Below are 14586 nucleotides of genomic sequence, written 5' to 3'. Positions count from 1 at the left end.
ACCAACAGAAACGAGAACGTTAATTAAATGACAACTGCTACATACGACTTGAAATTGAACCCGGACAATCTACAAACACAAATATTTTTGGGATGAATTGTTCATTTTGCATTTATTGTGTGCTGTCCCCCATCATTCAGCTGCTGCATTGTGAACTTGGCTAAACCCAGCAAATTCTTGAATTAAGGCCCATAGGGTGGAAAATGTATAAAAAGTTATACAATTCAAACTCACTAGTTGATGTACAATGAAAAATATGTTGTGGCACGAACTAGATTTACAACAACGAAGTCATATCTGTGTAAGATGACTCAACACTTAAAAATTAGAAATGGAAAAAAGCACCACTGTACACTGTATTTTGTACCACTTAACACTGCTATACATTTGATGCACTAGATAAGAGAGCGTGGATTCAGAAGAATTTAAAAAATCCCAGAATTTTTCGGGAGTGGTTGGTCTGTCTCGGATATGTCATGCAAAGGAATTGATGCAAGTAAAATATAATCAAATTTTCAGCTCAATATGAGAAACTGCACTTTGTAAGAATGAAATTTTATTACAGTAGAGACAAGTAGAGACATTATTGAATTAATGTACAGTACATAATTTTAAAAACTGTATATTTAAAATATAACTTTTAAAAAACTTATTCAACAGACTCATAACTGACTGTATTTCAAAGTGAATATCAACAATATTTCTATTATAGTTAAATATAAATGACTTTCAAGAGACATCATTGATATGAAAAGGTAATATTCATGATTTTTGCAAATATTTTCAGCATGATGAGCATTAAAATGTGTTTAAAATAGTATATATAATAATAGTAACTGTATATATATAATTTTTGGTGCATCATAAAAATAATGTTGTTCCTTCATGCAATTATGGATTTGGTAAAGAAGTGTTTGTTTCATCTGAAACAAAACTATCTTTTATATCTGAATGTGGAGTATTACTTATGAAATTCTTAAAAGCTGAATATAATTGCGCAGTTCTGTGAATTTCGTTCTTCTGTAATTGTCGCAATTCCACTTCTTTCTGTTCCAATTTTTCTTTAAGGCCTTGAATTTCATAGTCTTTGCATTTAATAGCATTTGATAATTTCTGCTGCATGCCTGTGAGAGAAAATTAATTTATTTAGTTATCTGCTATAAAAGAAGAAAACGAAAGTAAATTGAAAATAAACTTGCCATCCAGTTTCACATTTTTAGTTTCCAAATAATTAATTTTATTATAAAGAATTTTCTGATTTTCTTTTTCATTCATTAACTCCTTATGTTTCTCTTTATTTTCTTCTTCATAATTGGTGATTAACCTTCTTAATTCTGCATCTTTACATGCTATTTGCTGTAAATAAAACTTTGTAAATGAAAATTTGTATATATTTCTTTGTTGGATTCTTAGTGATGTATTTTTTGAAAATATTTTAAGAATGAAATATGAAATTCAAGAACTGAAAATCTAATTAATGCAATTGAAATAAGTCTTGAAATCTATAACCTTGCAATAAGATATAATGAAACCTCACCTTGTTATACACATTAAGCTTCATGGTTGAATCTCACATTATGCAAACTCTTAATTTTGGAACAAAATATTTTTAAATTGGTATTGTTAAATGTGAAAATTAAGCACAGTGGAGCATTGATTTCCGAAATCGACTATAGACAGTGCAAACTGTATGAAGTTTCCTATGTATTAATAATAACAATTAATGGCAATAGTCTGTAATCTCACTATAGAGCTACTGTATCTTGTTATCAACACTAGTATAAGGTTTATTTATTACAGTACAAATATAAAAGAACAATTAATGAGTCATGGGTTTCTAATGCTTAAAATGCTTCATTGATGCATTAGAAACAGTGTCAACTTGGTTATAAATGCAATCCGAAAGTAGATCTTTCAACTCTAGTGATGTTCAAGCAAGCTAGAGATTTAACAGTTTTGAAAATAAACAACTATGTTAAACAAAGCAAAATAAATGACTTTTAAAAATAATACCATTGTAATATTGTACTTTATTTAATATTAATTTTACTATTATGTATTTTTTAGCACAAATTTAAAAATTCTTCTTTGTACATTGCAATGAAAGACTAGTGCTTGTTTCTAATAAATTAGACAATTATTTTGTTATTTCTTATTATTTGCAGCAAAAGAAAATAAGTTTAATAATGATGATAACAATTTATTATCTCATAGATAACTATAATCAATGTGAATGGATTTTTTTTTCAATACTGCATTAAAAAACTGTTTCTTTATAAAATAAAATAAGTTACTTTTTCTAATTATAGTTCCAATTCACTACAAGTTAATATTATCATGTAATATTAAGCTACATCTTCCATGTAATAAAAATATAGGAAGGAAACATAACCAAGCACAAGTTATTAATATAATAAAAACAATATAATTTAGACTAAAAGTAAGTGATTAGACCACCATATTGTACTAAGTTTAGAAGTTATATTAATTTTTAAATATATCTAATATAATTTCAATCATTCTGAAAGTTTCTGTAATTATTAAAATTTGGTTCAAGACAGTAGTCTAATTGCCTAAGTTTATTTCAAATTGTATTTATATTAATTACCATAGCTAAGATTTAGCCTAAAAGTTAATTTATCACATGGCTGTCAACTGCCCCATTCCCAGTTCTCTGTCCCTCAGTCCTGCAAATACCATAATTTGTGCTGTAAACAGAAACTGTATTTTTGGTTTATCATGTTGTCAACAGTCCTCCCCTTCTAAAATTCTTAATTTCTGTACATGATTGTGTTTGTAAATTTCAAAAAGAAGCCGAGACTTGACTCCCTTGTTATTCCATAAGGAGGAAGTATAAGTATTGTATTTCTACACTTTCAACGAAGTATAAATGTCCTTGTATGGTTTTCAAAGAGAATTTTATAAACTATGTCCCTTAGAACAAAGTAGTTCCTCATTTCAGACCATGTTGTCCCTTACTGTAATAATATATATTTACATCACTAACAATAATTTGAACTTGTTGTTTATACGTATGTATTGCAGTTTGTATCGGCATGTAATCTTGAAATATACAGAAATGGAAACAGTAGTTACATTAACTGTAAATTGTTAAATACAGAGATAAAGCTGTGAATAGCAAAGCACATAAACAATAATATTAGTGGTTATATATTTTTTTTTACCTCTTTTAACTGATCAATAAGCTTTGACTGATTATCATTTTCCACTTGTAAATATTCTTTTGCTGATTGCAATTGTGCAATTTCAAATTTTTGCTGTGATATTATTTTCTACAAGAAAAATAATTTATATCTATTTAATTTGGAAATATACAAAATCTTGGATGTAAAATCTGATAAAGTCAAATTCACTTGCTTCTTGTAATCAAACAGACTTATTCAGAAATATTTTTTATCTGTAATTACATCATTTTCACCTTATGTGAAATGAATATTATAGAATAAGGTTACATATATGTACATATACTATTGACCAGGATACAATAATACCAATACCAAAATAAATGTTTTTTTAAAATTATAAAATAGCAAATATAATTAAAAGCATAATAATTGAGAAAAAAAAACTACACAAATAATAGCAGAAGACAATCCTGATTCTTCCCTCACACCACTTCCCCAGCTAAAACAAATTTTAATACTTCCACCACTAGTAAGAAGAGTGACCCATTCTCTATCTATATTGCCCAGCCTGAAGGATAAAAATAATTTCATATTCAAGTACTGTTAACAGTTAATTAATGGTGAACAATGTTCACCATTAATTAACTGTTGTTAAACAAAATGACAAGTGAAGAAATTGCTATATATATAACAGTTAGCATATATGATATGAAGATGGTCCAATTAAAAGCAGAATGTGTTGCGATTGAATAATTTGTTACATGAAGCATGAAGTTTTGTTCTTTATCTGATTTTATATCTACATAATAATTTTACAGTTTAAATATATAATTAGGTATATATATTTATATGTCATACTCACAAAATGATTATCATTTTCTTTCTGTAAAGAATGAAGTTTTACCAAAAGATGAGAACATTGTTCATTCTAGTAATTAAGAACAAATCTGTTAGTAACTTCATAGAAAGAATTACTAAATAACAGATTTTAAACCAAAAGTTTTTATTTTAACTAACCATATCCTTGTGAAGTTCTAATCTTTGTTGTTGCAATAAATCTTCTGTTTTGGTTTTCTCTTCTAATAATTTTCCATTTAATTTGATAATTTCCTACATTTATTAAATTTAAAATTTAATTGCAACTATAAAATTTTGTGAGTATACATATATCATACAGTTGACCACCCTATAACATGGTAGATACATTCTGTGTTATATGAATTCCGTGTTGTACGTGTAACTTAAATACATGAGCCCATCACAGCACGGCATGTGTGCAGTTTAGCAGCTACGGCTGTTTGAAAGGTTTTCCTCCATAAAATCAACTGATTCTAGAATAATTTAACTCTCAACATTTCCAAAACATGTATAATTTTATGGGAATAATCCATATAAACTACGCTATAAACAAAAAATTGTAGGACTACTTAACAAGTGCGAATCGTTTGAAGACTCCATTGTTTAAGCTTGTTTTCATCACAGAGCGGCTCGTCGGATGGTGGTCACGTATTTCCTGATAAGTTATTCTTTCTGTGAAAAATTTGCTGAACTTTGGAGACATCATTAATAGAAATGTAACTTTAATGGCCGTTGAATAATAAATGTTTTTTAGTAGGTCTGCTGCACGTTTAAACTGAACGGTTTATGCAATGTCCACTATTGATCCAGATTTGACCAATCCTGTCAAGACACGAGTTGGCCGTGACAATCTGTCTCAATCTTTTCCCGTGTTATACGAGCCTCTTTTAACGTGTTATACGAACACAATTGCAATTTTTCTGCCGTGTTATACGAATCTGTCTTATATGAACCCATGTTATAGGGGGGTCTACTGTATGTATACACACATATGTATATACAGTACATACATACCATTGTGAAGTAAAGTGAAGTGAAGTTTATAAATTTATTTAGCATATATATAATATTGATAAAATAATTTAAATACTAAATTTAAAACTTTAGCAATAAACCTTAAATTCAAAACTTTATTTGAAAATAATCATTATTAACATAAATTTGGAGAAGTAGAAGCAGAAAGAATGGAAGAATAATCGTTTATTACATAGGACAGATATGATTAAATATGTGCAAAGTGCATGAAGAAAATACCAGAAATCACAACTAAATAATAAAATGCAATATGTTGCAGTGACTGTCTGTGATAATGTGAGAAAGACCTTAAGAAGTAAATGAATATTTTAAAATAATAAATTATTTATTTAATATTCAATTTAAAAAAATTAATTTACATTTATGATTATAATTTCATTAGTAATAAATTTGAAATGTATTAAAACATAATTTATTAAGTTTTTAATGTGGAGTAGATCAAGAAATAAAAACATATATGGTATATTCTTGCTAATCTGACCCTTATTAATTTTGCTTCTCAATTATCCAGTAAAGTTCCCTTCACCTATGCACTTATATTTCCATGAGGATGTTGGTCGTGTCCACATCTTACTACTCGGATTTCAGTTTTATGTAAAGTATTGCGTGCCATTATGCCAAGATTTCCCAACATTCCTGCAAAAGAAGTCAGTACTAAAGGGCAACAGGTTGAGTCATTTGTTGCCATTACACAGGATTAATGCAGATAATATGGCACTCTTCTGTGCACATAAATACCAGATTAGCAAATATCTAGTGTACCAATGTCTTCAGATTATCACTCAACTTCAGGAAAACATGTAAACAACATAAAAAAGTAATATAAACTAAATATAATGTATAATGAGGCAGAAGTAAACAAGCTATTCTGTTTCTATAGAGATTTTAATTTCTGTGCATGTTTTCTGTTCTCCTAAAGATGGGTGGACATTTGAAAACATTAGAAATGTATTCTTTCATTATCTACTCCATGTGAACTTCATTTAGTTTACACTAGTTTACATTATTGATTATTATCTTCTCTATTTCTTATAATAGAGAGGTTGCGGCCGACGTTTTCATCGCAAAAACGTGTACGTCGGATGTTTAGTGCCGCCTTCCTGTAAGCCTAGAAGTTTGGCAATGGCATTTGGAATGTCAGTGGAATCATGCTCGACGTATCAAACGCCATTGTCAAACTTCTAGGCTTACAGGAAGGCGGCGCTAAATGTCCGACGTACACATTTTTGTGATGAAAACGTCGGCCACAATCTCTCTAATATTAAATTATTGTTCAAATATAGAATGAGTTTAATTATTAATTGTACTAGAATTAAAAATATTTAATAGCATTTGTTTATAATAAAATTCTTTCAGTCTATTTTTCAATTCTTTAAAACATACTTAGAATTAAATTCTGTTTAATTATAATTTATAAAGATGAATACAAATTAAACTTTAAACATCTATTTACATTATTCATTTAAAATTATTATTTCAAATTGAATCATTCATAATTTATCATCACTTTCTGAGTAAGGAATTTACAAATAAATATATTAAACTGTACATAAAAGAAAACAGTAGTTTGCATTGTACCTGTTTTAGTTGTGATTTCTCTTCTTCAAATCTACTTAGATTCTCATTTAATGATTTTTCTCTTTCTTCCATTTCTGTTTTTATTTTTAATATCTAAAATTGCATATAATAATATTACATTCTCCGACCAGTATATTTACTTACTAGTTGTTTTTTTAATAGTTTACTTCTTGTTGTTTCAAATATTTCATTTCTTTAATTAATTCTTTCTGTTCTTGTTTCATTGTTTCAATTTTTTCTGAAAAAGTTTGATACAGAATAATAATTAACTATTGAAAGAACCTTATCATCAATTTATGTTTTATAAATATAAAATTGTGATAACAACTGGTTCTTATATACAAAATATACAGTATACTGTGTTACATGAATGCTATTTAAAGGCAATGAACAAAGATGGAACTGATTAACTTCACTGTCAAATCAAACCAAAAGACTTAAAATAGAGTGAAGGGATTATTTGAAAAGTATTGGTTTCTCCACTCCCCTAGCAACAAATATGACTCTAGCCAGAGAGATTTAGAAATTAGAAAAGTTGAATTAATTAGATAAGAACTGAAAGTGAAATTTTTATAAAGAAACTAGTAGACCATGGCCATAATTATGGCAACCATTCTTTTTTTTGGGTCAGGCTATTCCTATAGCTCTGTAAAAGTAAGTGGACACTTGGAAGGACAGAGAGGATGGGAAAAATTGCATCAGTACGTGCACACTTGGTTGCACTGCAATGATGGATTAAGTGAAATTTAAAGCAAAAGAAGTGAAGACATTTTATTCAGTATGTATAATGTCTGTAAAGTTTAATGGTAGCGAGTTGACAACACTACACTAGAGAAATTAAAGTCATGTCTGCCTTGATAAAAAAAAAGAAGAGTGCAAATGATAGTGCACTCCTGAAATATCAGTTTTTTCAGTTAAAGTAAATTATTTAAAGTATATTATAGTGACAGCTGGAATAACTAAATTATTAAAACCATGGGTAAAATAAACCCATAGTTTTAATAATTTAGTTATTCCAGCTGTCACTATAATATACTTTAAATAATAGAAAATAAACCTACTTTTTCCACTCAAAAGGAGTACCTGTTGATTTGATCTCAACAGCAACCTTGTGCTAATTCTGAAGGAAATACAAGGAAATATCAGATTTAGACTGCTGGGCATAGTTTAGATTTAGACATCTGAGTTAGTGACTTCATCAGTTTGACTGGACACATAAAAATATTACCTCCTTCAGAATGAGACAGATTTCCTCCCATGTAATCCCATCCTCTCCCTTAGTCTATCCTGACTAGTATATGTCCATAACTTATAATGAAAGCAGAGTTTTTTCTTCACCTGATCTGTCACCTCTTCAGTTCACCCACCCAAATATGCATTTACTTTAATTCAAATTATACATAATGTATAGCTAAATATAGTAATTTATGTATGTTCACTGTTAAATAAACATAAAAAATAATTTATTATAATTTTAAATTGTCACCTTCATGTGTAATCTCTAATTGTTTTATTTGTTCTTCTAGAGATTCCACAGCATCTTGTAATTTTCCAATTTTTTTGGATTGTAACTCTTGAGTTTTCAGATTAGATTCTAACTAAATAAAAAATAAAATGAAAAATGTTAGAATTAAACAAAGTTAAGGATAAAATTTATTTAATTGTTTAAGATATAATTACTTGTAACTGTAAATATCTATTCTCTTCTTTTATTTCATCCATTTTGGAAACAACTTCTGATACAGAATCAAGCCTAAGCTTAATTAAAATAATAAAATTTTGGTTCATGTAATTTAAATTATGCTTTTGTCATTTTAATTACATTTAAAATATTCTTTAAAATTTATTTTTATTATTATTACTAATAAATCATATATCTAAAATGTTTTCTGATGATTTAATTTATTTTCTTTGTGTGTTAACATATATTCAGAGCTACTACAGAGAAATCTGAAATATGCTTGTATAGTAACAAGTGAATGAGCCACGTCTTTCATTTATTTTTATTTATGCCAAACAAATTTTATTACAGTTTACAGACTCATTCAAGCAAATAACTCTGAATATATGTTTGTAACCATACATGTGAGGAATTCAATTAGTTTGAAATATGGCTACATCAAAATTCAAAGTGTCCAAACCGTGATATGGTTATGTTAGCTTATTCGTTTAGATCAAAGTGCCTGCATGGTATAAGAAAACAAGAGACCAAAAACAACTCTAATCTGGTCAGTGCAGCTTTGCTTTTACAGTAACACATTTTTGGGTGTCATCTTACCCATCTTCTACCCTTTTTTTTTTCTTATCTCATAAAATACAGCTGGTTTTGGGTTTGCAAGATTGGACTACAAGTAGTAGATTGAGATGTTTGTAGGGCTGTATTTGGGTTACTTACAACTTTGTGGGCTACTTTAATAATAATTTGGGTTACATTTTGAGGAATTCTGGTTTATTTTTTGTAAAAGCTATCAAGCAACTGTGGTTTTTTGGGTTGTTGTTGCCTTTATCTTTCGTCGCTGCAAGTGGAAGAAACGAACAAGACGAGATCGTAACAAAACTAAACTTTTATTCTCATTCTCGCATACTAGGTACAGCACGTCTCGACGACGCGGCTAACAAAGACAACTGGTTTTTGACGGTCTTTGTGGGGTGAGTTCGAATTTATTCCAGGAAGTGATGACTCATACACCTGGAGGGTAATTGCTTGTATTTTACAACCATTAAGGGTACAGATAAGAAGGGCGGCGTTCGCCACACAACCTACGAGATTCTCACCCGACACATTCTGTTTACCTGCAGTTTATTTATAGTATTATTATTAATTAACAAAAATAGTCTTCTGTATATGTAGCTGTATTCCATTTGCTTAATAAGTTACATCAGTTATGTGGCATGTATTATATTGTACAGAAATATGTAAATCTCGGATAATTCTAAACTTGATAATTCCAAGTTGCGATTATTTTGTCCTTTGAATCTGAAACTAACAAGGATTTCCTGTATTTAACACTTTGTGCTAGGGATGGACTGGCAATCAAACTTGGCCAGAGAAATTACTTAATTAATTAAAAATGGCCCACAGACCCATTTTTGAAAATAATTATAGTCAAAATTTTGTTGTATTTTTCTTAATAATTCAATTAAAAATTAAAATGAATGCCATTTTTAGACTACTTTTATTTAATTTTACAAAATTACTGGTCCATGAGGATTGGAATAAAAAGAAAACTGGTCCACAAACACAAAATGTTTCGGAAGCACTGATATAATATACAGGTAAATAAATTCATTTTTTATAATTTGTGAAGTTGATCCAAAAAGTTCGCATAATTCTGTCTTCATATTTTGAAAATAATATGATGTTAATTGTTGTGGCAATAAAATTATTACTTCATTTACATACAGTATAATTACTCCTATTTAGTTTTATATAGGAGTAATTATATATAACATTCAGCAATAATTTTAAATAACTTATATTGAATAACATATACTAATTCAAATTTAATTCACAATTAAATTGAATTCAATTTACACTGTATTAAATTAAAATTATTAGCTATTTGAACACCATAACCTACTTTAGTTGCTTTATGAAGTTGTTCTTGATGTTCTTCTTTTAATTTTAAATTTTCTGCTTTCATTTCTGTCAACTGCTTATTACTTTCTTCTAATTTTCCATTAGATTCTTCTAGATTTTCTTGTAATTTATGTACTCTAATTATAAACATAATTTAATCTTTGTTAATATATTTGAAAATTCATAGTAAATATCAAGAATTGATTTGTTGTATGAACATCACAAAGCATGATGTATTTAATAATAAATAAATGTGAATGGTCATATCTAAAATTATATATGTCTGGAGGCAAAGAGTCAGATGGAGGTCCGGATAGCGTAATTGACAACACATCCACATGATAAACAAAAGTCGCGCATTCAAGTTCCACTCCAGGCCAATTCTTTTCTTCCAGAATATTCTAAATTATTTAGTAAATATTAATTTAATTATAATTATAAAATTTAATAGGCGATGGTGGTACCTAATGCTTTTCTCTAGCAGCGAATTACTTATTAGTTAATTATTAATAATAGCACAAGTAGTTGATTCATTACAGTAATCATTTGGATTATTATTGATTTCTTGGTGCAATTATTAAAGCAGTAAAGGACTGAAATACAAGTTTGAATTGAATCCTCAGAAATTTTAGTCAGTGGACTTTATACATTGGGTGCTATCTCTCATCATGTGAATGACCTCATTCATATCTATCGTGGTTTTCAAGGATGATCAATAAATAACCAGCCAATGAACATAGTGCTTCGAAGGCAATTTGCATGATGATGCAACCTGGTGGAAATTGAAAACTACAGCTGTAATATAGTTTCTAACCACAGAAAGGACTGGGCCTACAGAAATTCATTGATGTATAACAAACGTATGGACAACGCACAATAAGACTAGCTGAATGAAGGTATGGAAATTAGTTTTGTAAAGGGTTGGACAAATTGCAGGACAAAACAGCTTCCAAAATTGGCAGTCACACTAGTAAATGCAAAACAGATGGAACACCTTCCCACCAACAGATGAATAATGATCTATCAAATCAAATTTTCAGGGGAAATGAGTTTTTGTACTGTGTAGAAACTTTTTGCACTTGTGCCTGTATTTCTGAAAAGTCTGCACACAATGCCTGTCCCATAATCTATCAGAGTAACAAAATGCAAACTGGATAGCCTTACCATTTCAGAATCTGACTTATTATGGCAAAGAGGAAAATGCTTTTCCTGACTGAACTTCCCAACCTTGAATAAGGCACATGGAGTTGTTTAAATGGTCATCCTGTCTCCTTCTTGTTGTAAATTGAGCCAGTCATGAACAGCTTACATTCACCCTTCAATAATGTATTTTTGTTGTTGCACATGCTTTTTACAGAGTTTTGACATTCATGAGTCTATACACTGGCAATGAACTGTTATATCACATTGTAGATGTTTGTGCATCCATCTAAAGCAAATGATAAAATACAAAATTACAACCTTGGATAAACTTGAGACATGGTGCTTCCATAATAATCCAGAACCAAAGTGTGTGCAATAAAAGCATCGCTGATCCCATCCCAAAAAAAGTCAGGCCACAATAATGGGGATGACCCTCTTATTTGACTGCAAAGGGACAATTCAGTTTGAGTTCCTGGAGAAGGACAACACTATGAATAAAACTAAGTACTGCATCATGCTGTAAACCTTATAAAAAAAGATTTGAAGCAATATCCAGAACATTCAGCTGTCCTCTTGCTGCATTATACTTCATCCCTCCACATAGCCAAGATAATACTGTTATTAGAGTTTGGCTGTTAAAAGCATCAGCATCCTCTTACAATCCTGAACTGTTGCCCTGTGATTTATCTTTAATCATATCAAGAAAGAACAGTTTGAAATAGTCTGTCTTTCAGAATGTGAAAGGTAGACATTTTCAATTTGACCAAGAAGTTTGAAGTACCATCCATACTTGGGTTCACCATCGTCCTCCAACATTTTTTTCAATGTGAAATCATAAGACTTAGACTGCGTACACACTAGGCGTTTTTAAATGCGCATTTTAAAGAACCAAGAGTTCTACATAGGCGTACACACTGAAACGCGCGCTTTTGGCCAAGCGCACGTTAAACATGCGTTTATAGATTTTTCTTAAAATGTGCATTTTTCGGGCGCTTTAGTAGAACTCTTGGTTCTTTAAAACACGCGTTAAACGTGCATTTAAAAATGCCTAGTGTGTACGCAGCCTTATGGTATAATGGGATAAAGGCCCAATAACCATTGCAATTATACTTAAAGCCAAAATGAGCTCATTATGTTTTAATGTCATTGGCTGATTATTTATTGATCATCCCTTATAAACAGAAAGTTTTTTGTCCTAGGTCCTAAAAACAGATCAAATTCTTAAAGAATTACCTTTCTATCATAGACTCAAATGCTAGTTTCTTTTCATGCAACTCCTTTTCTAATCTTCTGANTAATACATAAGTATAACATAAACCAATAAATAAAATTTAAAAAATTTTTTAAATAAATGTACTTAATCTACAGCTATATAGTTGTTTACATTACAGAGATTATTTTTAAAACAAACCCACTAATGTCACTATAATGCATTAAAATAAATTTTAAACCAATTAAATACACTTTTATAAATAATATCAATTACTATCTACTTGGTCAGACTTTTCCATTATTTGTACAGTACTGTACAGTCTTTTTGGTTGGAATTGATCTGTTATTCTCTAATTACATTTATTACACACCGAGACTTTTCACATCTTTTTATCCTTTTTCCTGTTTTCTTACAAATATTTCCACAATATCTTATTTACATTTTTTAACAATTATTCAGGCATTGTTGCCATGTATATTCCAATTGTACACCAGTATTATCATTTAATCTCAACAATTCCTAACTGTTCACATAATTTATATCTTATTGGATTCCTTTAAATATACTTAATGAATCTTTTCGATTTCACAGTTATAGTTTATACAATGTTTAGTTACTGCTGAATTACGTAAATTATGTTTTATCGCATTTACATGCTCTTTAAATCTTATTTTTTGTTTACTTTCCGTTTCTCCTAAATGAAAATAGTTACAACTGCAAAAAAATTTATGTACAACATTGCTATTTTTCTGCTATATTTTTAATATTTATATTTAATGTAAACTTTCATCAACATAATGTTAATAAGCCAAGTACAGTCGACCCCCGTATAATTACGGTCCCTATAATTACAATTCCTATAAAACTACGAAAAAATTGCTACCAGTATCCGTAAAAAATAGTAAAAGTTCCCTATAAACACCTCAAACGTCATCGGGCAGCCGAACTACTTTCCCGCTGTCCGTAGCGCCACGCTACGGAGAAGAAAAACAAATTTTTTCTATAAATAATTACTTTGGAATAAAATAAAACTGATTTACAAGCCAAATTTAATGACATAATGAAAGTCAGAATCATCCAAAATATAAATTTAAATTAATATAGAAGATATACTGATTATATCTTTCTGACAAATATACATACACGTCCAAAACCTAAAGGACTGACAACATTTGTACATGAATAGAGATAACTGTAGATAATGGCAGACAAATACTGCAAGAACTGTATTACTCAGCATTTAACACAGAGTAATACATAACAACTCATAGGATTTTACAAATCAAAACAATAAAAACAAGTCTTTGGTGAAAAAAGATACATACAGCAGTCGGACATGAGTGGAAAAAGACTTTGTAATGTCATGGTGGGCTTGTTACCAAGACTTTTCTAGTTATGATGCTAGCAATTGTGTTCATCCTTAAGTTTTGGATATGTGTGTCTATTCTGATAACTTAACTTGATATAATAGAATACATATTGTGGCTTGCATGCCAGTCCCACAATGGAATGACCAGGTGGTGAGGGACGGGACCCGACACATCCGAAAGGACAACCCCTGAAAAACTCCTGGGGATTCCTTGACCCGTCCGGATTCAATCCTGGGTCCCCCAGAGCAGTAGGTGCCACCTTGACCACTCAGCCATCTGGCCGTCCATAGCTTGCATGCAGCTTTTGATAGGTAAATAGTATTAGCATACAGAGGACTGGATAAATATAAAAATTATGATGCATAAAATGTTAAAATTCAGCAAAATTTATTAAAAACGAAATATTTTCATGGCCATTATCAGATTCCAGAATATTTTTGATAGTGACAAATGTAATAACCATCTTCAAAGGACCATTAAATGATGATGATGTTGAAGATGGCTAAAAATATTTGTTCTCAGTAGCACACTCAAGATTTAATCTTTGGCAGTCAATTTGAACAGATAAAAAAAAGTTTGAATGGAACTCAATAAAATTTCAACCTTATGTGATTGCTAATTCATAAGTAATATATGAATAGAACACACAATACAATATAAATA

General features: G+C 29.6%; 1 protein-coding gene across 4 annotated transcripts; it reads right to left on the bottom strand.

Annotated features, from left to right (window-relative positions):
• Positions 1-799: 799 nt before the first annotated feature.
• Positions 800-12628, bottom strand: LOC111633806 (coiled-coil domain-containing protein 39-like). 4 transcript variants are annotated; one of them, XM_023378440.1, is made up of 11 exons: positions 12574-12628; positions 10199-10334; positions 8298-8375; positions 8104-8215; positions 6785-6855; positions 6618-6710; positions 4164-4256; positions 4009-4074; positions 3186-3293; positions 1200-1356; positions 800-1124 (listed from the first exon to the last, which is right to left on the bottom strand). In XM_023378440.1, the coding sequence occupies exons 1-11, from the start codon at positions 12582-12584 to the stop codon at positions 892-894; spliced, it is 1158 nt and encodes a 385-aa protein (XP_023234208.1). In that variant the 5' UTR covers positions 12585-12628; the 3' UTR covers positions 800-891. The 4 variants fall into 4 exon arrangements, 3 of the variants coding, with proteins under 3 accessions (XP_023234208.1, XP_023234209.1, XP_023234210.1); XR_002758112.1 differs by lacking the exon at positions 800-1124 and adding an exon at positions 1538-1700 and having other exon boundaries at positions 1287-1356; XM_023378441.1 differs by lacking the exon at positions 3186-3293.
• Positions 12629-14586: the final 1958 nt, after the last annotated feature.

The sequence above is a fragment of the Centruroides sculpturatus genome, unplaced genomic scaffold (genome assembly GCF_000671375.1).
Source record: "Centruroides sculpturatus isolate CEXI.00-Female unplaced genomic scaffold, Cexi_2.0 scaffold723, whole genome shotgun sequence".
Taxonomy (NCBI): Eukaryota; Metazoa; Arthropoda; class Arachnida; order Scorpiones; family Buthidae; genus Centruroides; species Centruroides sculpturatus.
This window is presented reverse-complemented; position numbering and strand designations above follow the sequence as displayed.

Coding starts and splice junctions, on each gene's coding strand:
- LOC111633806 (XM_023378440.1), bottom strand. Junction 6,856..8,103: donor ATTAGAGATTACACATGAAG/GTGACAATTTAA, acceptor AAACTTTTTCAG/AAAAAATTGAAACAATGAAA. Junction 1,357..3,185: donor TTATTGATCAGTTAAAAGAG/GTAAAAAAAAAT, acceptor TTTTATTTACAG/CAAATAGCATGTAAAGATGC.